At 43.1% G+C, this 27,433-nt stretch overlaps 1 protein-coding gene across 1 annotated transcript in view; it reads right to left on the bottom strand.

The window, feature by feature from the left end:
• LOC106611080 (piggyBac transposable element-derived protein 4) overlaps positions 1-27,114 on the bottom strand; it is a 59,378-nt gene extending 32,264 nt beyond the window's left edge. Inside the window, exon 1 of the mRNA XM_045723466.1 lies at positions 26,248-27,114. Within this exon, the coding sequence (XP_045579422.1) occupies positions 26,248-26,413 (166 nt within the window). The 5' untranslated portion in view covers positions 26,414-27,114. The remainder of the gene's footprint in view (positions 1-26,247) is intronic.
• Between the last annotated feature and the right edge of the window lie 319 nt (positions 27,115-27,433).

The following is a 27,433-nucleotide window of genomic DNA, read 5'->3' as shown; positions in this document are numbered from 1 at the left end:
TGTTCCTATTTTACAAGTCAAAAAAATTGAGAACCTTTCATAATGTTGCCAAACACTCAACAAACTTACCTGAGACTCCCTGTCTCTGCCAGTCTGTCCCTGCATATCTGTCCCCAACTCTGCTGTCTGTGTGCCATCTGTTGCCTGCTCTGCCTAATGACATCATTGTGAAACATTTCCATTAGAATTTCATTTCTTTCTTATGAACATTTTATCAACTAGTCTTTGAGATATTAGGCTACTAGGGTTCTTACTTTGCGTTTTGGTGTACTGAAAAATACTCTGATGTCCGTCTTTTATTTTTCTGCCATTTTTCTACCTGGCTGGCTGGCTACACACACACACAGTGTGTAGGTTATTTACAGTAGGAGATGGGCTTCTATCATCTTATCTTTTATCATTCTATTTGGGCTTCGATCTAAAAGGTAGCTAGCAAATGTGAAACGGATTAAAATGACAAGAGTTGACAGCTGTATGAGTTCACCATTTACACAACATATGCTGCAACCTTTTGTAATTTTAATAGTTTGTTTCATATTGGCTGGCTTCCAACAATAGCTGAATTTGCAAAGCTAGCGAGCACCAATTCCGTTTCAGTGGTGTTTGCTATAATCTTTGCTACCCGGGTTAAATAAAATAAATAAATAAAAGTTCCCTTGCGACAATTTAGCTTTTGTAACGAGACCATTAAATATATTTAAGACAATGGTAGAAGAGAGTGTAGTTCTGTTCAGTTTGGACTTCAGTTTATCGCTAACCTTATCACAGGGACTTTGAAGCACTAATTTACATTTTACATTTACATTTAAGTCATTTAGCAGACGCTCTTATCCAGAGCGACTTACAAATTGGTGCATTCACCTTATGATATCCAGTGGAACAACCACTACAATAGTGCATCTAAATCTTTTGGGGGGGGTTAGAAGGATAACTTTATCCTATCCTAGGTATTCCTTAAAGAGGTGGGGTTTCAGGTGTCTCCGGGAGGTGGTGATTGACTCCGCTGTCCTGGCGTCGTGAGGGAGCTTGTTCCACCATAGGGGTGCCAGAGCAGCGAACAGTTTTGACTGGGCTGAGCGGGAACTGTGCTTCCGCAGAGGTAGGGGGGCCAGCAGACCAGAGGTGGATGAACGCAGTGCCCTCGTTTGGGTGTACATCATCTGCATGCTGATCTTGGAATAAATTGACGATAGCAAAGATTCCATCTTTGACGAGGCCACATAAATGGAATAGGTACTAGCTAGCTTAATAGTTCATATTTGCGCGCTAGCTCTGCATATTCAGCTAGTGTGTGTGCGCGATTGACTGGATTAACCTCACGTCAGTTACGTTCATTGAGTGCCTTTCAGACAGTAGATACGACCCCTCTGTTACCTTGCCAACTAAGGAACTGGCAGTGGATCAAACCATTGTGAGGCAAAGGGTGGGGGGTTCGCAATCTTTTGAAACTTAAAAACGCGCTATTAAGTGTCTATAATCAGCACAATTGCTTTCATTGCATATTATTATTATTATTTAAATTACATAGTTATGTTTCAGTGATATATTGGGGGGGACAAATCATATTTTCCCCAGGATGGGGGGGGTCGTGTCCCCCCCGGGATTTCCGCCCCTGCCTAAATGTCTCATTCACTCAATTGCGTTCTGACCACTCAATACACACATGCGTGCTGAGTGAGCACACAAGCTCTCCTTAGGCTTACAGAAATAAATGCCTATAAAAACAGATCTAACTGATGGGATACGCAAGCTATATTTCTTGGCAAATGACAACAGTTTTATCACAACTTCTAAATGGACTGGTTGATTGAAGTAGGAAAATACACTGCTCAAAAAAATAAAGGGAACACTTAAACAACACAATGTAACTCCAAGTCAATCACACTTCTGTGAAATCAAACTGTCCACTTAGGAAGCAACACTGATTGACAATACATTTCACATGCTGTTGTGCAAATGGAATAGACAACAGGTGGAAATGATAGGCAATTAGCAAGACACCCCCAATAAAGGAGTGGTTCTACAGGTGGGGACCACAGACCACTTCTCAGTTCCTATGCTTCCTGGCTGATGTTTTGGTCACTTTTGAATGCTGGCGGTGCTTTCACTCTAGTGGTAGCATGAGACGGAGTCTACAATCCACACAAGTGGCTCAGGTAGTGCAGCTCATCCAGGATGGCACATCAATGCGAGCTGTGGCAAGAAGGTTTTCTGTGTCTGTCAGCGTAGTGTCCAGAGCATGGAGGCGCTACCAGGAGACAGGCCAGTACATCAGGAGACGTGGAGGAGGCCGTAGGAGGGCAACAACCCAGCAGCAGGACCGCTACCTCCGCCTTTGTGCAAGGAGGAGCAGGAGAAGCACTGCCAGAGCCCTGCAAAATGACCTCCAGCAGGCCACAAATGTGCATGTGTCTGCTCAAACGGTCAGAAAAAGACTCCATGAGGGTGGTATGAGGGCCTGACGTCCACAGGTGGGGGTTGTGCTTACAGCCCAACACCGTGCAGGACGTTTGGCATTTGCCAGAGAACACCAAGATTGGCAAATTCGCCACTGGCGCCCTCTGCTCTTCACAGATGAAAGCAGGTTCACACTGAGCACGTGACAGACGTGACAGAGTCTGGAGACGCGGTGGAGAACGTTCTGCTGCCTGCAACATCCTCCAGCATGACCGGTTTGGCGGTGGGTCAGTCATGGTGTGGGGTGGCATTTCTTTGGGGGCCGCACAGCCCTCCATGTGCTCGCCAGAGGTAGCCTGACTGCCATTAGGTACCGAGATGAGATCCTCAGACCCCTTGTGAGACCATATGCTGGTGCGGTTGGCCCTGGGTTCCTCCTAATGCAAGACAATGCTAGACCTCATGTGGCTGGAGTGTGTCAGCAGTTCCTGCAAGAGGAAGGCATTGATGCTATGGACTGGCCCGCCCGTTCCCCAGACCTGAATCCAATTGAGCACATCTGGGACATCATGTCTCGCTCCATCCACCAACGCCACATTGCACCACAGACTGTCCAGGACATTACATCAAAGTTGGATCAGCCTGTAGTGTGGTTTTCCACTTTAATTTTGAGTGTGACTCCAAATCCAGACCTACATGGGTTGATAAATATGATTTCCATTGATTATTTTTGTGTGATTTTGTTGTCAGCACATTCAACTATGTAAAGAAAAAAGTATTTAATAAGATTATTTCTTTCATTCAGATCTAGGATGTGTTGTTTAAGTGTTCCCTTTATTTTTTGAGCAGTATATTTGTTCTAACAAAGAGCTGCAGTTTTGGAATAATTGTGTCCCGTCTATTTTCTGCTTGGGCTACTTTGCGAACAGCTAGTGCTATTTAGAATTGGTTAGCATAGGCTATAACCCCCCCAAACATAGACAGGTTCCACACTGAAAATACGCAAAAACGTTAGTACCTTTGTAAAGACAAAGAGCGTATTTTCATCAGAATCATTAAGCCTAGGCCTACTCACCAAACAGATGTCATGGCCGTAATTCATTACCATGCAGTGTTAAATGTGGAATTATTCATCCATTTGGAAATGTCCAAATAACATGCAAAATAAACTAAATTATAAACTGGGTGGTTCAAGCCCTGAATGCTGATTGGCTGACAGCCATTGTATATCAGACTGTGTACCACAGGTATGACAAAGCATTTATTTTTACTGCTCTAATTATGTTGGTAACCAGTTTATAATAGCAATAAGGCACCTCGGGGGATTGTGGTATATGGCCAATATACCACGGCTAAGGGCTGTATCCAGGCACTCAGAGTTGGTCATATACAACACCTCCTCGGGTCTTATTGCTTAATCTAACGTCTGTATATCGAAAATAAGACAGATTTAATTTTGTAACCCTATTTCAACTCGCCAAATTAAGCCGTTTCAAATTATCACTCTTTAGCTGTGTTTGAATACCCATACCAACATACTGTATACTATATACTTAATGTGTATATACTACATACTATTAGTTCATTTTAGTATACTGTAAACGAATGGTATCCTTTCAGTTGAGCGTACTAGCTCTTCGCTCGTCTACTGGAAGTTGGTGCTGTTGCTATGCAACCTCTTGTTAGCTTGTTAGCATAACAAATTACTAGCTAGACATTTGACGACTTCGGGTGTGTTCTTAAATAAAATCTGGAGTGCCAGAGTGCGCTCAGAGCGTTGGTAAATTCAGAGGGTTGTCAGATTGTTTGTAAATTCAGAGCGTTTTGCTCTCTGAGCGCACACTGGACACTCGGCCGAGGAGTAGGGGTATGTTTGTAAATTCACTCTGGCTATCTACTCCGATTTCAGTGCACTCTGGTCTGAGTGTGCCAGAGCGCAGAATAACTGATGAATTTACAAACGCTCAACAACCGTTGAATATGGCCGGTGTCAGTAAACGTCGGCAAAAAAGCGTAATTAAATTATTGCCAGCAGCACAGTTAGTCACCAACGCTCTGGATAACATGAAAACAGCCTAACCAGCTCTGCTAGGGCGAGTAAAATGGTCAGAGTGAGATGTTCTCTCATTTATGTCTGGAAGTAGCTATCAAGCGAGCTAACTTTAGCCAGTTAGCTTGGGTGCTTGACTGCCGTTATGAGGTCAGAACGCTCGGCTCAACCATACTCCATGTCATAATTTATTGGTTATGTTAACATGTATTTGTGAATCAACAGAACTGCTGTATTAATGTGGGGAATCTGTAAGTATCCTATCAAATCATGTTGGTGAGGCAAGGAAGATTTATGGAGTCCAGGTGAGTAGGGTATACAATTTATTTTAACATGTCAGCATCACATGTATTTCTTTAGTGTTATTGTTTTTCTGGGTGAATAAGGTTTGTAAAATATCCTTGTGGTTGGGGGCAATGCTGTCACGTCCTGACCATTGTAAGAGGTCATTTGCCATAGTGGGTGTGACAGGTGGTTGTTTTGGGTGGTTTTGGGGTTTTCTGTTTCTAGGTGGGATCGTGCTGGAATTCTATTTCTATGTTTCGTTTTCCATGTTTTGGCCGGGTATGGTTTCCAATCAGAGGCAGGTGACTTTCGTTGTCTCTGATTGGAAGCCATACTTAGGCAGCCTGTTTTCCTTTGGGGTTTGTGGGTAGTTGTTTCCGTTTAGTCTAGTGTACCTGACGGAACTGTTGTTGGTCGTTTTTGTTGTTGAAGTGTATTCATTAAAGACAAAGAATGAGCACTATACATGCTGTGCCTTGGCCTCCTTTCAATGACCCCTATGACAAATGCCTAAAGTATGGTAAGTTTAAGTGGTCTCATCTCATTGGGAACAATAGCAAGGTAAGTTTATGATGTAACTTGCATGTGTTTTGATTAAGTTGATCACATAGTCCTCAGTCACACAATTGTTAATAATGTGATTTTCTCTGAATGTCTTTTTTTTGTAACAAACATTCTATCACAGGTGCAGAATGCAGTGTCCAGTGGGCTAACTGGCATAGCCTGCACCGATGAGCATCGACAATGGAATGCAGGGACTTGGGAGGAACCTTGAGTCAAAGCGGTTAACCAGCATTGACTTCACACACCATAAGGCCAGTGACCAATATGCAGAAAAGCATCCAGAATGTCCACTCCTGCATTCCACTCACATGAGAAATTGAATAGGAGCTTGAGACACCTGAATCGGCCTGTGGGGAGTCTGCTCTATAAGTGTGTTAATGCTGAACCGACAATAATATCACAGCCAGTAGCATCCCAGGTAAAATTGGACTGAAAGGAATATTTATTTGTGGCTGTACCATTTTAATGTATTTGAACTGATGTGTATCTCTTCTGCTCAATGCTTGCTAACTCCATATAATAACTTCATATAGATTCTCTACTCTTTCCCAGCCACATGGAGAGCATGTCAATTACAACTGCCAGAAGTGCCTGTCCTTCTACAATGAATTTGTGAAACTTGACCCAACCCAGTCGACTACTTAGGAACAGATCACAAAGGAGCAGAGTGTCTCACACTTGTGGCATGACTCAAGGAAGCTTTGAGTTTCTGCAAGAAAGAAGGTCCGTCAGGGAATCCACTAACCCTGGTAAGTTTCTCCAGGATCATCTGTATCCCAGGTTCCCGAGGGAGTGCAGCCACATGCTACGGGAAAGATAATGTGCTGATGGCCACCCAGTGGCTGGAAGACTGTGGTTACTCTGTGGACCATAGAGGCACTGTTGTCAGTGTTGAAGAGCCATGGCTACCAGCAAGCCCTGATGGAGTGCTTAACTCCAAGGAGCTGTTGGAGATCAAGTGTCCAGTCATGGGGAAGGGCTATGATTCTCTGGATGATGTCTTCAATGGGAAAGCCTGTGATGTGGAGGGCACACCCCAACTGCAACCACATGGGCCACGTGGCTACTACATGCAGGTGCGCAAATTGGTATGTTTAGCACAGGACTGAGAGAAAGTAAGGTGCTCATCTGGACTCCATCCCAGCAAGTTGTCATCCCTGTTCCCTATGATGCACAGTTCTGTGCAGAGGCTGTGCTGAGGTTGAAGGCATTCTACTTTATACACATGCTGCCATTTATTGTTGAGGATCATCAGGCAGGCAGATTGTCACCGAGTGACAAATATATGCAGCTCTGTAGAAGTATGTGGTCAGATGTCTCTCCTGTTTGCAGTTACTATTAACACATTGTTTTCCAGTTAAAAAGCCTGACTTAATGCATCAACAGTCACAGTACTGTGGAAACTGTTTTTATGGCTTCGTTTTTTTTATTAATATGAATCAGTATGTAAAACAAATAATTAAGTTGAGTTGTTATAGAATGAATTGAAATTGCATGTAACTTTTGACACAACTTTAATTCATATTGGGAAATCGACCCTGTGAATGGCATTTGACTGGTCAGTTCATTCAGCATCTTCATGAATGATATCGCCACGCAGGTTACACAGGGCGGCACAGATTCAAAGTATTTTGTCCATTTTAGATGAGAGGTTGATTGGCACTGTCTGTGAGATGTTTCTAAACCATTTGAGCCTTTGAATTACGCGTTCCACATGAACCCTCACGTTAGCTATCCGTCTTGTACATGTGGTGTCCTCCTCTGACAGCTGTGCGCCTCTTTTTGTGAAGGCTGGAATTGTTCATTTGACCTTCCTCTCGTGTAGCAGATCACTGATTGTGAAGCCCCGGTGAGCCATGACCTCATCACCTGGACAGAGGTACTCCAGGAACCTAGAATCCAATGTTATATATTTGTCGCTACATCTACCTCCATATGCTGAGGAGATGAACATCACTAGACCACAAGGTGCAATGGCCACCAGGTACTTGATAGTGTTCTAGGCGTAGTAATGGCTGAATGACTCCCCCTTTGAATCCAGAACCTTGCACTTCTGTAAAACAGTTTCTGAGCAGTCAATAATGCAGGTTGTTCCTGGGTAGTGGTCCTTAAAACATTGTGGCATTGTAGCACGGATGGTCTCCCTTGGCAGCCATGGAATGCACTCCCTCAGATTCTCTTCCATCATGTCGATCCAATAACTAAATCACTCAACTGACAATACTCTGGGAAACACCAAACCTTTCTGCTAGGTACTGCTGCAGCAAGTTGAGCTTCAGCTTCATCAGTGTCATCAGGAATTAGTATGTCAGGTCTAACTGAAAGCTGCCTTTGTAGAGGGGTAGAAGATGTTCCGCCAGGGTAGAAAAGGCAACAAGGCTGTATGCAGTCGACAGAGTGCTTCGTTCCTCAGCACGGTTTTGTAGAGAGGTCCTGCTGGGCACTGTGTCCCTGCCTCACAGGTAGTGGGCTTTACATGATCACCTGAGCTGTGATCACTTAGAGATGGGTCTTCCCATTGGGTTTGGGCATCCTTCTCTGAAGGCATATCCATTCCTTCTATCTGTGTTGGTCAATCCCCATTTTCAATTTGGTGAACACGTGAGCCTGTTTTGTCATCTGTTAAGAAATCAGTATGGCTTGTTAAACAAGTCAACGGACAATTAATAACAAAACTGTACAATAAAACACCATACTGCATGGACGCTCCTAATAATATTTAATCATCATAATAATTAAGTATATATAACATTTTATTGAGTTGTAGAGGAAATAAATTGTGCTATTATAATACTGTGCTTAGATGCAAGACAAAATGAGAGCAGGCAAACTGCTCAAGTGTTTGGCTTACCTGTCACTGATGAATACCTGACACTTCTTCAAGAGTGGAGCATCGTAGCCAAGCCATTTATCTGGGTAAGAATGCTCCATTGTAGTCCTTGTCAAAGAAGTGGTAGGAGCACACAAAGGGACGTTTAGGTGGTTTCTTTAGGTTCAATGCTTTGAGCCAGAGCCACAAATACTATGCATCTTTAGGAGGTGGATGCAGGTCGTATGGGGCTCCACAGGTACATTCAGATCAATGTAGAGGTTGGTGTTCAAAACATTGCTGTTGTAAAAACTTCCTCCTCTTCATCCAATTATTGTGCCAGCCTCATACAGAACATATAATGCTTGTCATGTTGATCGATTTTAGGACTTTGTGCGGTTCTGTCAGTGTAAAACTATCAAACTCTCAACTAAAAGTGCCGCTTTCGCCTCCCGCCACTAGAATGTGCTAGCGTCGCGCGAATGTTGCCGGAAATAGAAACACAATTTCCACTAACTCGCCGCGAGATCACTTCGCAGTGGCAACTTTTTTCATTTCAAAAAATATTCTGTTCTCTTTTATTCTGCTATATTACATATTTAGTTTTTTTTTTACTACAAAATAGATATCTTGACCTATTTTAAAAGGGCTCGGGAAATAAGAGTGTCTTGTCTGCTAAATTAACAAAGCAAGGCTACGCCATTGCACAGCCATAGGCTTCTACAAGCAAGTGCCACTGCTGCGGTTACTGCCTTTTTGAAGATTGTGTTACACAATATAATATAACTAGTTGATATTACGGTTTCAATAAATTAATCTTAAATGGCACTTAATTTTTTATTGACTGAATATACTGTATATGGGGCAATTTAGGGATTAGGATTTGTTATCTGTATTGGTTATGATAAATTAGGCATTCTCTCGCACTGTTGGCATAGACCTATAGATAAATGCACACATTTATTTACAGTGCAGTTCTAAAACTATATTTTTTATTGCAGTACAACAACAACAAAAATTATGCGAGTACTTGAACATCCCAAAAATTCAAATGCCCATCTCTAGCTAGATTTGCTTATATTTTTGTTACTAGCTTGTATTATGCTAGTTTGGCCGCTAATGTATTCTAGTGGCCATTATGCCTTAGTGTGTACTGTATTCTCTAATAGCCTGTTGCTAATACTTAGCTGCAATTGTGTTTAGCCTCCCTAGCCCTTGCCCATTGCATATGTACAGAGCATTACTCCCATTGTTGCTAAGCATCTTAGCCTCGCTGCTATTACTTCTATTATTATTATTACTACATTGTATTAGCCTGTGTTACTAATAGTCTATTACTACTATTGATGATATTACATTCTTATTTCTGTCTAGCTTACTAGCCCTAACCATTATAGGACATCTATAGCCTATTTCAGTGTTACCCACAATTTTTTGTAAGGAGGCTACTTTGGGTTGAGACAATCATTTAGAGGGCTGCACAGATCTTTAATTTGTTGTACTTTTTCTTTCAATTATCAATTTAGCGCAAATTCAGAGCAATAGAGCACATGCAATTGATTTGATGGACAGCACATCACAAATATATACATTTAACAAATATATACATTGGTGGGGCCGTGTCCACCATGTGTGCATATATATATCAAATAGGCTACATCACATGTATAAGACCCATATTAAGGGTTACCTCAATGTCACTTCTGCTCCTTGACTGAATTCATTCTAAATTTAGTCTGTTGTTGCTATCCCTGTGAGGCAATCCAGGTGTGCATTGGTCAGTCTGTTTCTCTGTTTTTGTTTCACAATGCTCATTGTTGAGTCCCTTCTCCTCCCCTCGCATATTTGGGGCACCGATAGTGCACACAGATGCCAGATTTGACAATGTCAATATTATGTAACAAGGGCTTTCAGAATATCCCATCCTCCTGTTTGTCCCTGAAGGGGCAGTAAACATAAACGTTCCTCTCTGAACGACTCGTTTTGAGGGAAGTGAACCCAAACATATAATTGCCCAATGTCACTTACATCAGCGCTGTCATCAAGCACAATACAAAAACACTGCGCCACTGATGTGTTGTCTTCTATGCGTCTTGTTATGGTCGAGTCTGAGAGTTGCAGTCCCTTAATTTGCTTTAATAGATTTAATAGATTCCTTGTTTGTGAAATCAGCATACAACATTTCAGCTGAGGTCACATCTGTGAAGGCCTTCTTGTTTCTCGTGTGTATCCCAAGCAATCTCATATGTTGTCTCTGTCATTTTCTCTGCAACAGTGCTAGATCTGTCCGTCATTTGTTGTTGTCCTTTTAGCTGTCCTTTGAGTTGCGCTATTTTGTTGTTTCTGAGGTTGCTTGGTGGCGGATGTTTTGTCAAAGTGTGCATGATGTGACTGGAAATGTCGCTCTAAACTTGCATTTTTTAAACAATTGACTGCCTTCTGGCAAATAAGACAATGCGAGCTAGTACCATTATGCAGTACAAAAAAATACTTGTCTGTCCATTTCTCTTGGAACTTTCTGTATTCTTCTTGAATCGACCTTATTCTTCTCTTAGCCACCAGAGCCACGTTAGCTAACCGCATTTCCCTGCCGCCATTTTCCTGATTTTCCTGGTTCTCCGATGGTTGCTCGTTCATAGCTGACACGTTGTTCCCCAGCTCTTCCCCCCTAATTTTCATTGTCAATAGATTTACGTTTATTTTTTACAATAAATCGATCCATGTCTACCAGACTGCAAAATTAGCTAGTAGCAAACTGATGTGTTGGTCGATGCAGCTGAGCAGTTGCGTTCTATTTCGGCAAACTTTCTGTTTAACAGCTGCGCTATACTGCCATCTATCTGCGGTCCAAGGAGCAACAGACATAGCCTATGAAGTGATTCAGGCCTGCATTAATTAAACACATTTAATTTAAATTGTATAATTTATGTATTGTCAATGGAAACTAGGAAAATCACCGAGAGCCGCAATGAGTACCACTGGCCTATGTTATTACAATGCTATTCAATTGAAGCTATTATTCCATTAGCACTATTGTCATTGTTATCATTACATGCTCCCTAGTACAGTTGCTACATTCTAACGTATAGCTCAGTGGTCACCAATCGGTGAAAGCATTCCTAGTCGATCACCAAACATTTTTGTAGAAAAGCCAACGATAAAGACTTGCGCTCCTTTTTTAAAATTCGTGTCGCGCAGTTGATGGTAGGTGCACTTGATTCAGAAGCCCTGCGTAGACAAAGTGTTCCCATTTTGAACCTTTTTATTTGTCTGAAAAACCAAACTAACTACCTGGCGGACCAGGATATCTGTGGCTAAATCGAGTGTCTACTTACTGGCCAATAGGATAGCTCAAATCCACGTGCCTACAGCTTCCAGTGTAGTTTGATATTAGCCTATATGAGATTTCATAACTATTAAAAACCATGACCAGAGAGACTGTCAAATAATACCGCAAGGAGCTGGTATTTTTATGAGTGAGTTCATGTTTAAGTTTTTATTCAGCACTGTCAACACTGTTTTTATTCAACACCTTTACAAAACAGAAAACGCGCTTCTCCATACTATCACTTGTGCTGCAGCTGAAATTAATTAGTAGCCAAGCGTATCAATAGCCCTGCATTTTTATTATTAGCAGCTCGTCGTGTGTATTTTAATATCGAGGAATATTTCACTTTCTCTGGTCATAGGAACAACATGAACTTGTGCATGACTCAGCATGAGGCAGATGCTGTGCGACTGGAGTTTCGCCATCAGTTGGAAGACGTTGTCCCCTCTCGTCAGTCTCACTGGAGGAAAGGACGGTGAGAGGCGGACCCTTTGCTGCTCTCTCCATCCCTCAGCTCCCTCTCTCCGACTTCAGTGTATTCAAGACAACTGGGAACTCGAAGAAAAAAAACTAGATCCGACTGACAAAAATATTTTTGAACATCCAACTCGGAATTCCAAGTAGAAAACTCGGGCATCTTTCTGGAGCTTCCATTTTCCGATCTGAGGATCACTGACGTCATGATTTTACCTCCCTTTTCCCCGAGTTCCCAGTTGTCTTGAAATAACCATGACCATCAGATGCAGGTACCGTCAGTACAGTAAAATAAAAAGGCAAATGATTTCAATTTATGCTCAGCTGTGCCTCGCAAGTGCTACACCAACTGATCTATTTTGTTATCAAAGCTCCAGTTTTGAAATATAATATGGTCTGAGAAAAACAATATTGCCAGGCATATAGCCAACATGCTGTGATAATGTAAGGTACTAGGGCTACTGCACAAACCTCATTCACAGAACTGTCTTTTAAAGTAATGTTAAAAAAAACATCTGAGCGGTAGATCTCGGCTTGCTTTTTGACTGCGAAAGTGATCTTGACTCAGAAAAGGTTGGTGACCACTGCATAGCTGTACCATTGTGTAATATATTCCCATTAATCTCTTCTCTCCTAGATACCACACATCCTTACACACCTGACATTTATCACTATAACTCCTATTCTCTTGTAATGCTGGTGTGTGTTGCAGCTGGCAATAAACCTGTGTTTTTTACCTGTCTCCTACTGAGTCATCATCTCTCTAACGGGGACCTAGGGCAGTTGTTCCATCTACCTTTTACTAGCAACTCTATGGGTTCACCTCTTACTGTGTGGCGCTCACTTTCACAACTTTTCCACATTTGTTGTCGTCGGAGTGAGGGAAATGCTGTAAATTACGAGGACTCTATGTATTTTGAAAAGATGAGATGTTGATGATTATAATAAATACCGCTTTGATGTCATACAAGCAAGCCAAACACCCTTGAGTACAAATGTGCACTTCACATTTCCATATAAAACTCATGTAATATACAGTGTAAACGTCTCTGATCACTATGTTTGATGTACAGTTACAAGATGACGTTTTACCCTGGGTTGTCCTGAACTGAATGAGCCCATTTGTTGTATTGCGAAGAATGTTTGCTGTGGCCCAAGCATCCGAATGCACTCATGACTCCATTCTAGTGCACCAAAGTTACAATCTGCTTCTCTGAATTGCCTTGTGAAAGCCTAACACTAAGGTAGTTGTTAAAATCGGCAGCTTCAGTAAGCTGATTCTAGCCATGCTTTCTGGTTAATTCTAGTCAGATAGCTTAGTCTCCCATTTAGAGGACCCACACTTTTGTTAGTGTCTTATTGGTCTAGATCACGTCAAATCACGTCCTTCAGCCTATCAGTGGCCTTGATTCCCAGGACTTCAGTTTCAGTTAGTCTATGACCCCAGCACGCTGTGTGGTCCAAAACGTGGTTTCCCCAGCCTGATGAGCACTTCCAGTTTCCCTCCTGCTGAACTTTTCCTCCTGTGGACTGAATCCCTGTATGTCTGATGTTTAGTTGTGCGTGCATCTAGTCGTAAGTGCCTTGAGATTTGTGTCATTATATGGAGCTCAGTTTTGTGGTCTGTTGGGATCTGCCTAGTCCTACCTTTGTTGTCCAGCCTATTGCTGTCCAAAGACATCTCCCTGCTCCTCCCTGGAAGCCCCATCCAATCTCTGCTGCAGTGGCTCGGTCCGCTGTCCAGGCCCTGTCAGTCCCTGCCTGGTGGAACCTGACGGTCTCAGCCCTGGGGTTCTTGCTAGCCCCTCCAAACTGTTTCCCGCGAGTTCCAACCTTGGGAGACCCTCCTGACTTTCCCGCGGGGGACCCTTCTGACCAAGATGTTCAGTGTCCTGTCGTAGGAGACACCTTACCTTCTGCCCAACTAGGTCCTCAGTCTATAGCCCCAGTAGGTCCAGAGTATCTTGATTTCCTGATCACATAGTGGCTTCACAGTTTCCTGCTAAACTGGGTCCCCAGTTTCCTATCCCAAGAGGCTCAGAGCTTTCTGTCCTGATACTGTAGATCTAACATCCCCTAGCTCACAGTCTGTAGCCCAGTCAGGCCCCAAGTCACTAGCTCTGTCAGGCCCCAAGTCAACAGCTCTGGGCACTCAGTTTCTCCTGGACCCAGGGTCCAACTCTTTCCTGCCTTTGGGTATTTTTATCCCTATCTTTCAGGTGTGCAGCGGTCTCCTCTCCTGAGATTTTCGCCTGTTGCTGTTGTGTGGATTCAGCTGATCTCAGCTCCGGTCCCAGAGCCCTCTCCTTTCACTGATGTGGTGGTCCGGCCATCTATTGTCCTGAGATCTCCCCCCGTCGCTGCTGTGGAGATCCAGCCGACCCCAACTCCTGTTGCAAATGGAGCTTTGCCATCTGCAGTCCGGAGACCCTCATCGAGCTCTGCTGCTGCGGACCTGTCGTCTCAAGTCCTGAGAGCTTCGTCGAGACCTGCGGCCGAACCGCCGCAGTCTGCCGTGCTGAAACCATCATCGAGCTCTGCTACTGCGGCCCGACCTTTTATTTATTTATTTTTTATTTCACCAGGTAGGCCAGTTGAGAACAAGTTCTCATTTACAACTGCGACCTGGCCAAGATAAAGCAAAGAAGTGCAACAAAAACAACAACACAGAGTTACAAATGGGATAAACAAACGTACAGTCAGTAGCACAATAGAAAAATCGATGTACAGTGTGTGCAAATGTAGATAATTAGGGAGGTAAGGCAATAAATAGGCCATAGAGGCAAAACAATTACAATTTAGCATTAACACTGGAGTGATAGATGTGCAGATGATGATGTGCAAGTAGACATACTGGGGTGCAAAAGAGCAAAAAGAAAAATAACAATATGGGGATGAGGTAGTTGGGTGTGCTATTTACAGATTGGTTGTGTACAGGTACAGTGATCGGTAAGCTGCTCTGACAGCTGATGCTTAAAGTTAGAGAGGGAGATATAAGACTCCAGCTTCAGTGATTTATGCAATTCGTTCCAGTCACTCATCGAGCTCAGCAGAGAACTGGAATGAAAGGCGGCCAAAGGAAGTGTTGGCTTTGGGGATGACCAGTGAAATATACCTGCTGGAGCGCGTGCTACGGGTGGGTGTTGCTATGGTGACCAGTGAGCTGAGATAAGACCTGATCCGTGGGTTCTCACCTGGTCCCTCTGCCTGGGTCCAACCTGTCTTGTGGCCACCGCACATTGCTTCTTCGTGGCTCCAGCAGCCTAAGTATCCAGTCCTAGGGTCCTCATCAAGCTCATACTGCAGCCCAAGTATCCAGTCCTAGGGTCCTCATCAAGCTCATACTGCAGCCCAAGTATCCAGTCCCAGGGTCCTCATCGAGCTCTGCTGCTGCAGCCGCCATTCCTGAGACCCTCGTAGTGCTCTGCCACTGTGGCCCTGCGGTCTCCAGTCCTGGTGTCCTCAGCGTCAATGACTCCCACTCTTCCCCTGGGGGTCTTACAAGCCCTCACCGTTGAGGTACTCCTACTGCCTGTTCCTGGGCGGAGTGGGCAGCCGCCACCGGATCCACCACCGCATCTTGTTGGCTCCCCTCTTCCAGAACTGCTTCACAGCCTGCACTGGCCCCCCACAGTATTACTCACCCTGGTCTGGTGACCTCAAGCACCTTTGTGACGGGGCGGGCAGGTGCACTAAGAGACAGGCCTTCTGTTGGACCAGTCTCCTATCTGGTCTACATTTCTGCCTCTCTGGATGACCACAAGTAACCCTACCCCTATTTTTCACTTTTACCTTTATTTAACTAGGCCAGTCAGTCAAGAACAAATTCTTATTTTCAATGACGGCCTAGGAACAGTGGGTTAACTGCCTTGTTCATGGGCAGAACAACAGATTTTTACTTTGTCAGCTCGGGGAGTTGATCTTGCAACCTTTCGGTTACTAGTCCAACACTCTAACCACTAGCCTACCTGCCACTAGTCATGTTGCCAATAGAACAAATTGTGATTTATAAATGGACCATTTTTGGGGATTGCATACACAGCAACAGTAATTGTGTAAAGGCGTTGATTCAGGGCTGTGTTGCAAACAAAACAAATAAAGGTGTGCTTGCTCTAATTCAACGGCACAGGTAAGAGAGCTTGAAAAAGCACCTTGTAGCCAAATACTCTTCTTTGAGTCATTAAAGTGCATTGAAATTACTTAGGAACTGTGCACACTTTGGAAAGGTGTGTGGTCACTTGGAAACACTACTTAGACCTCTCACTATTTTTTTTGTCTTACGTTGCACCTACCCCAAATTTTCCAAGAATATTCTTATTATATTACTGAATGTTTCCAGAGTTACACACATTGCGAAAAGTACAGCAAATGTTAAATGTAGATAAAATCAAGTGTAATGTTTGGAATCAGTCGTGTCAGATTAACTGTTGTGTCCTCACCTTTAGTCTAATAATTTCCCCATAACCTTCAAACTGTTCCCTTTAAATTGGTACCATGGTTATCCATATACTTTCTATTTCTTCTGTAAGAAACATTTAGCCCTATCCATATACAGTAGGCCAATTCCCACGAGTATAAGGGGTTCAAGCAGACCGGAACTGACATTTTTTTCCAATAGTAAAACAGCCTGAGCGAACCATCTTAATTTATCCACCATTGTTGGTTATATCAGAGATACTATATATAATGACGAGATGGTCTTGTCTCCACCCTAACAATGGAAGTCGTTGTCCCAAAAGGCGGGAAGGCGGGCAGAAAGATTTTGATGGGAGTGGACCCTCTCGCTTCGCCTCTTCCTCTCCTGTTAAGTTGCTTAATTTCTTCTTCATGTGAGTTTCCGGCGGACTAGACGCTGTGTTGCGTATTGCTGCCTTTCACAGGTCGGAGTGTGAATTGCACATTTTGTCACAAAAAAGCCACCATCTAACCCTACACATACACCATACCCATAAAACTCACCATCCCTATCCTACTACTTTACCCTACCAGCCTGGGAGGATGGAATCCCTTCTCTTAAAACCCCTTGTAAATCTTCTGCTCTAAAATCTCTTACACTCCAACATTTCGCTGCCACTACCACATATTTTTGGGGATTCATGCTCCATCAGTGCAGTACAATAACCATAGCAATAAAACACAATAAATCCTAACGCTTACCCTCTCTGGATCTCTCTTCAGGTCTATTCACTGCGGGACTCCCAGTCAAATCACTCACCCTTGGGCTATCCTCTACACTCTTCCCTGCCTCAGCATAAGAAACTTTCTGCCTCACTCGAACTCTTGCAATCTCAGCCCCTTCTCTCTCTCACACAGGGCACTTCGGATCCCCAGCTGCCTGGGTACCCCTACAGTTGGCACATAGTGCTTTCTCGATCCCAACTTTACACTCCCTCGGACTATGCCCCCATGCACATTTATCACATTGTGGGATCTCTTCTAGACAATGCTGCAACATGTCTGAATCATTGGCACCTAAAGCACCCTAGCGAGTTCGGAACATAGGCCCTCACAGATCAGCAAATATAACTTAAAAGTTAAGGTTGAGGTAGAAACTCTGTGTCAAAGCTCAACAAGACAGACAGGGTATTTTCAGTCTTTCCCTTGCCACCGGGTCCACACTCTCACCAAAATGGCAGGCATCACAAACACCAGGAATATTTTTTATTTGATTCACCCTCTACACTCAACCCCACTGGTCACTCCTTTGAGTGGCGCCCTGCTCTAGAGAGCTACACGACACAGGTTGAGCCCTGAGATGCCCACTGCCACTGGGTTGAGGATACACAAAAAAATCTAAACAATTCCACTTCTTGAAACTTTCAGATGTAAACGTTCCCAGTTTGTCCTTTGCTCAGCTTGAAACAACGTATGGGTCAGCCAAAAGCAGAATCCACTTTTTCGCAAAATAATCTCACTCCTACTGGTCCAAAATCATCTCTGGTAGGATTCTCAGGGCAAATGCTGAAAGTCTCTACCTCACCTGTCGCCACAGGTACTTTATCCTGGTCTGGCTCAACTTCAGAGCACTCACTACTGCCAACCGACTACATTTTGAGATTCTCGAGTTTCTCAAGAGAGTAAGTAGATTTATAGCTAAGTCCAGTTGGTTTGTACCCGAAGGTGGGAACTCGGAAGACGAAGGATTGAACAACGGTTTGTACTCAGGAAACGAAGGTCTGTACTTAGCGCCATTATGACGCCCTCTCATCATCATCATCACACTTCCTGTTCTGCTTCATTCGTTTCCACATCCACATATCCGGTCACAACAAGGGTGGACAACCCCCACCTCAACCACATTTGTTGATGCAGACAGAGCCCCCCAGTCCTGGTTTACTCAGAGTATAGTCTATCAGAGTTAGTTGTTCAATGGGAAGCCTAGGGTCACATTCCCCTGCTCAGACGTTGCATGCATCAACCAATAGTAGCGTGCCATTTCATCAACTGTGCCGTCGGGCACCAGACTGCTATAGCATGTGATGTGGTTAGCTGATACACTCCTGGATAGGTATTTTACGGAAGAGCTGGCATGCGTCAGCAACGCCTAGGCAGAGGAACTTGGCCTAGGTGTTGGTGTTGAGGTCAGAGTTCATAGAGCTGTGTGCGAGAACACAAACAAAAATAAGCAGCATGTAAAAATATGGCGCAAAAGTGAAGTGTTAATAAAAATTTTGAAAGCACACATGGGGATATTAATCTTCTTCAACGGGAGTCAAATTCAATCAAACCTAATTAAACGTAAAAAGTAATCATGCAAAGTACACAGTAAACTCATAAAAAACAGATATAAAGTTGTCATGCAACATGCTTGTTGCAGCAGCATGACACTCAGGATATTATATACACTCACCAGACAGTTTATTAGGTACACCACCCTGTTCACGAAAATTGATCGCTCCTACAGACAACGAGTCAGGTGGCCGTGCTTTGTTATATAAAGCAGGCAGACAGGCATCAAGGCATTCCGTTACTGTTCTATTGAACATTAGAATGGGCAAAACGAGTGCCAGGTGCGCCGGAGCCAGTATCTCAGAGCCTCCTGAGCTTTTCACGCACAACAGCGTCCAGGGTTTACCGAGAATGGTGTGACAAACAAAAATCATCCAGTCAGCGGCAGTCCTTTGGGCGAAAATAGCTTGTTGATGAGAGAGGTCGAAGAAGAATAGCAAGAATCCTAGAATTTAACAGGTGAGCCGTAAACAGACAAGTAATGGCGCAGTTCAACAGTGGTGTGCAGAACAGCATCTCGGAATACACAACTCGTCGATCCTTGCCCCGGATGAGCTATTGCAGCAGACGACCACACCGAGTTCCACTCCTATCAGCTAAAAACAAGAAGCGGCTCCAGTTGGCACGTGATCACCAACACTGGACAATTGAGGAGTGGAAAAACATTGCCTGGAACATGACAGCAAGTTCAGTTTACTTGAGTGTCCTGGTCAGACCCCAGACCTCAACCCAATAGAGCTTCTTAGGGATGAGATGGAACGGGCTGTTCACAGCATGAATGTACCACCGTCCAATCTGCAACAACTGGGTGATGCTATCGCATCAGCATAGACCAACATCCCTGTGGAATGTTTCAGACACCTTGTAGAATGATGCCTGCCCTAACGAGCTCAGGCTGTTCTGGAGGCAAAGGGGGGTCCGAACCGGTACTAGATGGGCGTACCTAATAAACCGGCTGGTGAGTTGTAGATGTTGAATTGGGACAGGAAAAACACTGTAGTACACTTAAAACAGAGTTTGCACTTATACAAAGTGCACTCGTGAGGAGTCAACTGTATATCATTACATTTCAAACAATATCATGATTGAATTGCATTATGTCAAAAATGCATGAAAAACTCTTGGATTGAAGGAGATATTTTCAGGAAAGTATGCATTTTTTATAAATGAATAACATTAGTCAGACCATTTTCTCATCACCCTGAGAGACATTCCAAAACAAACTTATTATCAAAATTCTTATTTCTAATGAGGTGAAAACATCAACCGACTTTGAACAAACTACTGTTTGTTAATATCCTCATTATTTAAATCAAACTTTATTTACATAGAGCATTTTACAAAAGTAAATCCATCATGTATCTATTTCTCTGAAACCCAGTGCATGAATGATTGTTTCTTTTCTAAGAGTGTTGTCCACAACCTGCCGTTTTATACCCATCTGCTGACAGAAGATATTTTTGTCCTGATTTTCTTTATTCTTTGTGTTTTCATCCTGTTGTTTTCTTTCTTTGTGGATGTTGTTTTACGTGTCGGAAGATTGGTCTTGAATCTTTTACCAGACTGAGAATCCATGTGATTTCTCTCCTGTGTGAATCAGTTTATTCTCGGTTAGGTCCCCCTTCTTATTGAAGCTTTTCCCAGTCACCACAGCTAAATAGTTTCTCTCCTGTCTAAGTCCATATATGTTCATTTAGGTTAATCTTCTGAGTGAAGCTTTTCCCGCAGTCATCACAGCTAAATTATATCGCCCGTGTGTGTCCGTATATACATATTCAGCTTCCCCTTATGATTTACGCTTTTCCCAGTCACCACAGATAAATAATTACTCTGCTGTGTGAATCCGTATATGTGCAGTTAAGTGCTCCTTGCGTATGAAGCCTTTACCGCAGTCACCACAGCTAAATGGTTTCTCTCCTGTGTGAGTCAGTGTATGCCTCCTTAGGTCTCCCTTCTGATTGAAGCACTTACAGCAAAAATTACAGCTAAATGGTTTCTCTCCTGTGTGAGTCAGTATATGTCTTCTTAGGTCTCCCTTGTGATTGAAGCTTTTCCCACAGTAACCACAGCTAAATGGTTTCTCTCCTGTGTGAATCCTCATGTGCATGGACAGATTTCCTTTTTGTTTGAAGGTTTTGCCACAAAAGGGGCAGGTGCAGGGTTTCCCACTGTGACAGAGTCGGACATGGGCCTTCAGTTTACAGGTGGAAATGTACTGTTTTTTGCAGAAGTGACATTCGCTGAGTCTCTTCTTCGCGAGAGTCACATGCCTCTGCAGGTCAGCTGTGAGAGGAAACATTTTGCCACAGTCACAGCAGCGATGAGTTTTTATAGATGTGGTGCTGGGTTTGGAACAGTGTTCCTCCATTGGTGGGTTTGGATCCAATGGTTGGCTTCTGTCAAGTCCTACTGGGTTGCTGCTTAAGGCTGAGCTGTGGCTGTAGACAATGTTTTGATTATCTGGAGGGTCACAGAGCATTTCATAACCCTTTAGGTGGGTCACAGTGCCAAAAGGTTTAGGATCCACTAGTTTAGAGTCACACTCTCTGTTCTCCACTGTTTGGGACAGAGTCAAGGACCAAAGTGGGTCTTCCTGATCACGTTCATTTTTCACACAGGAAGGAGTGAATTTGAACTCCATGATATCAGGCTCCAGCCCTTGAAGCTGCTCTTCCTCCTGACTGGTCCTGAGTTCCTCATTTTTCTCTTTAATCTGTGTGGGCTCTAGATCCTCCTGCCCCAGACTGTGGCTCCACTCCTGCTCACAGTGCTGCTGCTCAGAGGGAACCTCCTCTTCAGAGACAGCGAGAGAGAGCTGCAGGGAGTCTGGAGGGAAGGAGAGGAGGAGCAGAGGTTATCTATATACCACAAAATGAATATAGAACACTTGAATCATAAAGGTGAATTATAGACTTCTATGATCTATACAGCCTTTAGATGTGCCTGACTGCAGATAGCTAGGCTCAGCTTATAGACTGAGATTGTATCTAGCAGTAGGCTATAACACGAGCCAACCGTGCGACTTATTTAACAACCTGTGTCTGTGCCGGTTTGGCAACGCTTTTAGGAGGGTATATCTGTCGTTGGTGGACGGTTCTGATAAGGAATGGGTATTTTGCATCACAGAGTGGTGCACAGGAAATAATTAAATCCATATATTAGATTCTACAATCCCCGTACAAATCAAAACCAAACATGGATTGTATGTTGTTATCGCTTTGTACACACCTGTCTGTCCTAGCTAATCAGGCTCGCAATACAGGCATCATGTTGCTGAAGTCAGGAAGTAGACCGAAGCATGTGCGAGCAAACATTGACATCCATGTTTGATTTTGAATTGGAGGGGGAGTGGTAACAATTGGATTGAATTATTTCCTGGGCACCATTTGGTGATGCAAACTACATATTATAAATCAGTCATTTTGACCCAGAGGAATACTTCATCACAGTCCAAAGGTGGTTTATTAAATTCTTCCAATTTATCATGACTTTGTCAATCAACTTGATGGTTGCTGATAATGGGCCTCTGTACGCCAATGTAGATATTCCATTAAAAAAATAATAATAATAAAATCAGCCGTTGCCAGCTACAATAGTCATTTACAACATTAACAATGTCTACACTGTATTTCTGATCAATTTGATGTTATTTTAAAATGGACAACAAAAAAGTGATTTTCTTTCAAAAACATGGACATTTCTAAGTGACCCCAAACCTTTGAACAGTACGTGTGTGTGTGTGTGTATATATATATATATATATATATACAGTACCAGTCAACATTTTAGACACACCTACTCAAGGGTCTTTGTTTATTTTTTACAATTTTCTACATTGTAGAATAATAGTGAAGACATCAAAACTATGAAAAAACACATATGGAATCAAAAAAAGTAACCACTTTTTTTTATTTTTTTAAACAGTTAAAACAGATCAAAATATATTTTATAAGTAGCCACCCTTTGCCTTGACAGCTTTGCACACTCTTGGCATTCTCTCAACCAGCTTCATGAGGTAGTCACCTGGAATGCATTTCAATTAACAGGTGTGCCTTGTTAAAAGTTAAATAGTGGGATTTCTTTCCTTTTTAATGCATTTGAGCCAATCAGTTGTGTTGTGACAAGGCAGGGCTGGTATACAGAAGATTGCCCTATTTGGTAAAAGACCATATTTATATTATGGCAAGAACAGCTGCAATAAGCAAAGAGAATCGACAGTCCTTTGGTCTGATGAGTCCAAATGTGAGATTTTTGGTTCCAACCGCCGTATCTTTGTGAGACACAGAGTAGGTCAATGGATGATCTTCACATGTGTGGTTCCCACCGTGAAGCATGGAGGTGGTGTGATGGTGCTTTGCTGGTGACATGGATTTATTTACAATTCAAAGGCACACTTAACCAGCATGGCTACCACAGCATTTTGCAGCGATACGCCATTCCATCTGGTTTGCACTTAGTGGGACTATCATTTGTTTTTCAAAAGGACAAATACCCCACACACCACCAGGCTGTGTAAGGGCTATTTGACCAAGAAGGAGAGTGATGGAGTGGTGCATCAGATGACCTGGCCTCCACAATCACCCAACCTCAACCCAATTTAGATGGTTTGGGATGAATTGGACCGCAGAGCGAAGGAAAAGCTGCCAACAAGTGCTCAGCATATGTGGGAACTCCTTCAAGACTGTTGGAAAAGCATTCCTCATAAAACTGGTTGAGAGAATGCCAAGAGTGTGCATAGCTGTCATAAAGCAAAGGGTGGCTACTTTGAAGAATCTCAAATATAAAATACATTTAAATTTGTTTAACACTTTTTTGGTTACTACATGATTCCATGTGTGTTATTTCACCGTTTTGATGTCTTCACTATTATCCTACAATGTAGAAAATAGTTAAAATAAAAATCCTGGAATGAGTAGGTGTCCAAACTTATATATACACAAACAGTTTCTTCAGAAAGTATTCGCATATCCAAGATAGGCTTCAGTGCTCGGGATAATGCGCACAAGAAGCCGAGTGAGAGGGAATACAGCTGGTAAGGGCAGATTGAGGAAAATACTGACAATAGAAGATAACAAATCTAAAATACATCAACACAATCACTCACTTGAATGCAGAGTTCTAAATGTATTATGCAATGTCGCAAATATGTCCAAAAAAGCCCCAGAGACTCCGAATGTGGTTGTTTGTAATTGAAGATCATTGATAAACAAAGTGGATGAATTTCAACTGCTTCTTCAATCAGTAAATGCAGACATTGGATGTGTCACTGAAACTTGGGCCCACGGAAATATCCTAGATGAATCTCTTTTCATACAAGACTATCAGCTGCTGAGAAATGACAGGTCCAAAGAGGGGATGAGAGGAGGGGGCGTGGCTATGTATGTGAACCACAGTATGCAGGCAAAGAGTATAACTGACCGAGAGAAATAGGAATTTGAGTGGCTTCAGCTCCGTCCTAAACGACTCCGCAGCTCAGTTTCAACTCTGGAAGTGGGAGTACTCTACCATCCACCATGGGCAAATGAGAAAATCCACAGTGTTCTGCTGAAGTGTTCTCATAAACACTGTCGATGTGATCAGGATGACCTCTCCCCAAATGGGTCTCATCCTGTGTGGAGACTTTAATCAACTGCCTATCAAGATGCTGACAAACTCCCATCCAGACATGAAACAAGTGGTCAAAGACAAGACCAGAGTGGACTCCATCCTAGATCTGATCATTACAAATATGAATAATCACTGCAACACCCCCACTGTACTTGCTCCTCTCGGATCCAGTGATCACAAATGTCTGCTGTTCTCCCCAAACACAACATCAGGAGGGAGAAGCGACGTGCAGCGGAAAAAAAGATGTCTGGTAACCCAGAACAGACAGGAGGCCTTGGCACGATGTATGCCCAGTACTGACTGGTCTGCCATATATGAGGTGGAGAGCATCGATGCAAAGGTGGGGATGTTCAACTCCTGCATTCAAACTGCACTCGATGTATGCATGCCAATAAGAAACTGGACAAGCCCTGAATGACTGAACGAATAATGGCCGTCATCAGGAAAAGAGATTTAACAGATGGGGAAAAACAATGAAATTGAGAAAATACAGAAACACAGCACAAATGCATATCAAGGAAACAAAGACAAACTACTACAAAATTGAAATCCAGGACCTAAAGAAGTAAAACCCTAAGGAATGATGGGACTTCATTAACAAAGGACTGGGATGAAAAACAACATCAGGAGGGAGAATACAGGTCACGGGAATTGAAGACGATGACGTGGCTGATGTTTTTAATGTATTTTTTTTGCTGAGGCATGGATAAGCACCACACCTCCTGGCATTTTCCCCCTGCCCATGTCTACAAGGCAGGTTGAGCTGTGCAGCATTGGCCAGATAAAGCAAGCTCTGACCAGACTCAGCCCACATAAAGCATGTGGTCCTGATGGCATTCCAGCCTGGCTACTAAAAGAGCAGAAGATCTAGCCCCTGTCATCACACACATAGTTAACACCTCCTATTGGAAGGGAACTATTCCTGCTGCCTGGAAGATTGCCAATGTATGTTCCCTATCTAAAGTGTCAAACCCATGTACAACGAGTGACTGAAGGCCCATCTCTCTAACTTCATGCCTTGGAAAAATCCAGGAGAGCTTCATCATAAAAAAAAAAAACGAATGCCAACAGTTTTATCGGAGTGCACGAATCAGTATGCCTACCTACCAAGTCTAACACTACTACCGCCCTTGTGAAAGCCACACACTCCTGGCTGATAGCTAGACTCCAGAAAACCAACAATGGTGAGGGTGTAACTTGCTGATCTGTCCAAAGCCTTTGATCAAGATGATCACGCAAAGCTCCTGTGTTCAAGGTTACTATCCTGGCTCCACCACTGAAAGAAGGCAAAGGGTGGTGGCCTGCTGAATGACCTGCTCCCTCAGAGGTAACTGCACCACCAGGCTCCTGAGAAACAGCCACGAACTCTCCTGTATAACTGCCCGTACGAACCGCATGCGAAACGCCACTCTACCCACTGCTATCACACTTTAATAACTCTAGCTCTTAAAATGGTTTTCCCCCAAATTCTGTTTTTTTTTAAAAATCACATTTTAATATTTCAATTTCCTTCATGAAAAATGTCCTGTTAATGTTTCAAGTGTTCAGTATTCTATTTGTCACGTGTTATGTATTTTACATTCGTTTTTTGCAATTATTAGTCATTTAAATTCTGCATTTCTTCAGTTTTATCTGTGAGCAAATAAACTCAAACTTTGATTGTTGCTTTTTCCAATAAGTTTCTTCTTGGGGTCAAAAATATGTTGGTAGCTGTTTAGAGCAGGGGTAGGCAACCCTGTTCCTGGAGTACCGCAGGATTTTGTTCCAACTAGCCACCACACCTGACCAACTGAACTAATTGATCAGTTCAATGATTGCCTAAATTCAAAACACCTGGTCTCCCAGGTCGGTTAGATCAAAAACATTAAGTGCCTGCGGCACTCCAGGACCAGGATTGCCTAGCGTTAAAAATGAAAATGTTTGATTCCTGTTATCTTAAACAGTTAATTCGGTAGAACTATAGCTTGCTATCAGTGAATCTACATAGCTAAGTTACATACGAACCTTTTCTGCATAGTGTTATCTCCGGTGTAACCCGCAGAAGACTCCGTAGCCGATCATTCTCCACCTCGTACTCCACTACAGTTTTCTCAACTGCCCCGAAAATCTCCACAGCAGCCGCCATTAAACGCTCATTTAAAAATACACGCAACAACTGTAGTTGAGACATTTCGGTCGATTGAGAGTTCGGCAGCCTATTCAGTTCAGTCAGTAGTGTGTCTTTGTTTACTCCACCCAAAGGTCGCGAGACTTGCGAAACAGACCAAGCCGTGGTTTGACAAGTCAATGACAGAAGGGTAAAAATTATTCCTTGGTTGAATAGAATTCTCGAAATCTAAAGGTACAACCTAGATTCGAGTCAATGTTTTAAGCAGTTGAACATGTAATTATTTCAACCTCGTGAAAGTGACACGCTTTCATTTAGGTCAAAAACCAAAAACGTAATATCGAAGGAGTGCCCGCTGGCACATGCGCAGTTCGGCACGAGACGACCCGATGACGTAATTCTACGCATGACCTTAGCTAGCCATTGTCGCCTACAAATGTGATCGGGGATTTCCCTTAATGAAGACAGGCTAAAACTGGTTCTCTATGTACTGGTTTGTCTTAACAAAGTCGTCTCCAATCCTACTTCCGTGTTCTAGTCAAGGAATTTGAGAACGTTTCTAGTGGGTGGCGAGCCCCGAAATGTACAACAGCCCCGCCAGCCGGATGGGAGGTTTACTACGCTACAAGGCAGCCCTCAGACCAGTAGTAAAGGGAAACGATTACTTCATGTAGACAAACAGTGGTTATCATAAGGATTGGATGATCTGGGAGAATTCATTCTTCGTCAATTTATTGCCTTTACCTCCCTTATCTCATCTCATTTGCTCACATTGTATATATACTTGTTTTTCTACTGTATTATTGACTGTATGTTTGTTTTACTCCATGTGTAACTCTGTGTTGTTATATGTGTCGAATTGCTTTGCTTTATCTTGGCCAGGTCGCAGTTGTAAATGCGAACTTGTTCTCAACTTGCCTACCTGGTTAAATAAAGGTGAAATAAAAATAAATAAAATAAAATCAGGAGTCGACTGTATGTCATTACTCTATACAAGATTCAAACAATATCATGAACGAGCAGCATTTGGTCAGAATGTATGAGAAGTACGTTTAGAGACTTGTAAGGAGATACAGCAGTATC

This window comes from Salmo salar, chromosome ssa09, assembly GCF_905237065.1.
Source record: "Salmo salar chromosome ssa09, Ssal_v3.1, whole genome shotgun sequence".
NCBI lineage: Eukaryota > Metazoa > Chordata > Actinopteri > Salmoniformes > Salmonidae > Salmo > Salmo salar.
Note: the sequence above shows the minus strand (reverse complement) of the source record. Positions and strands in the feature narration are given on the sequence as shown.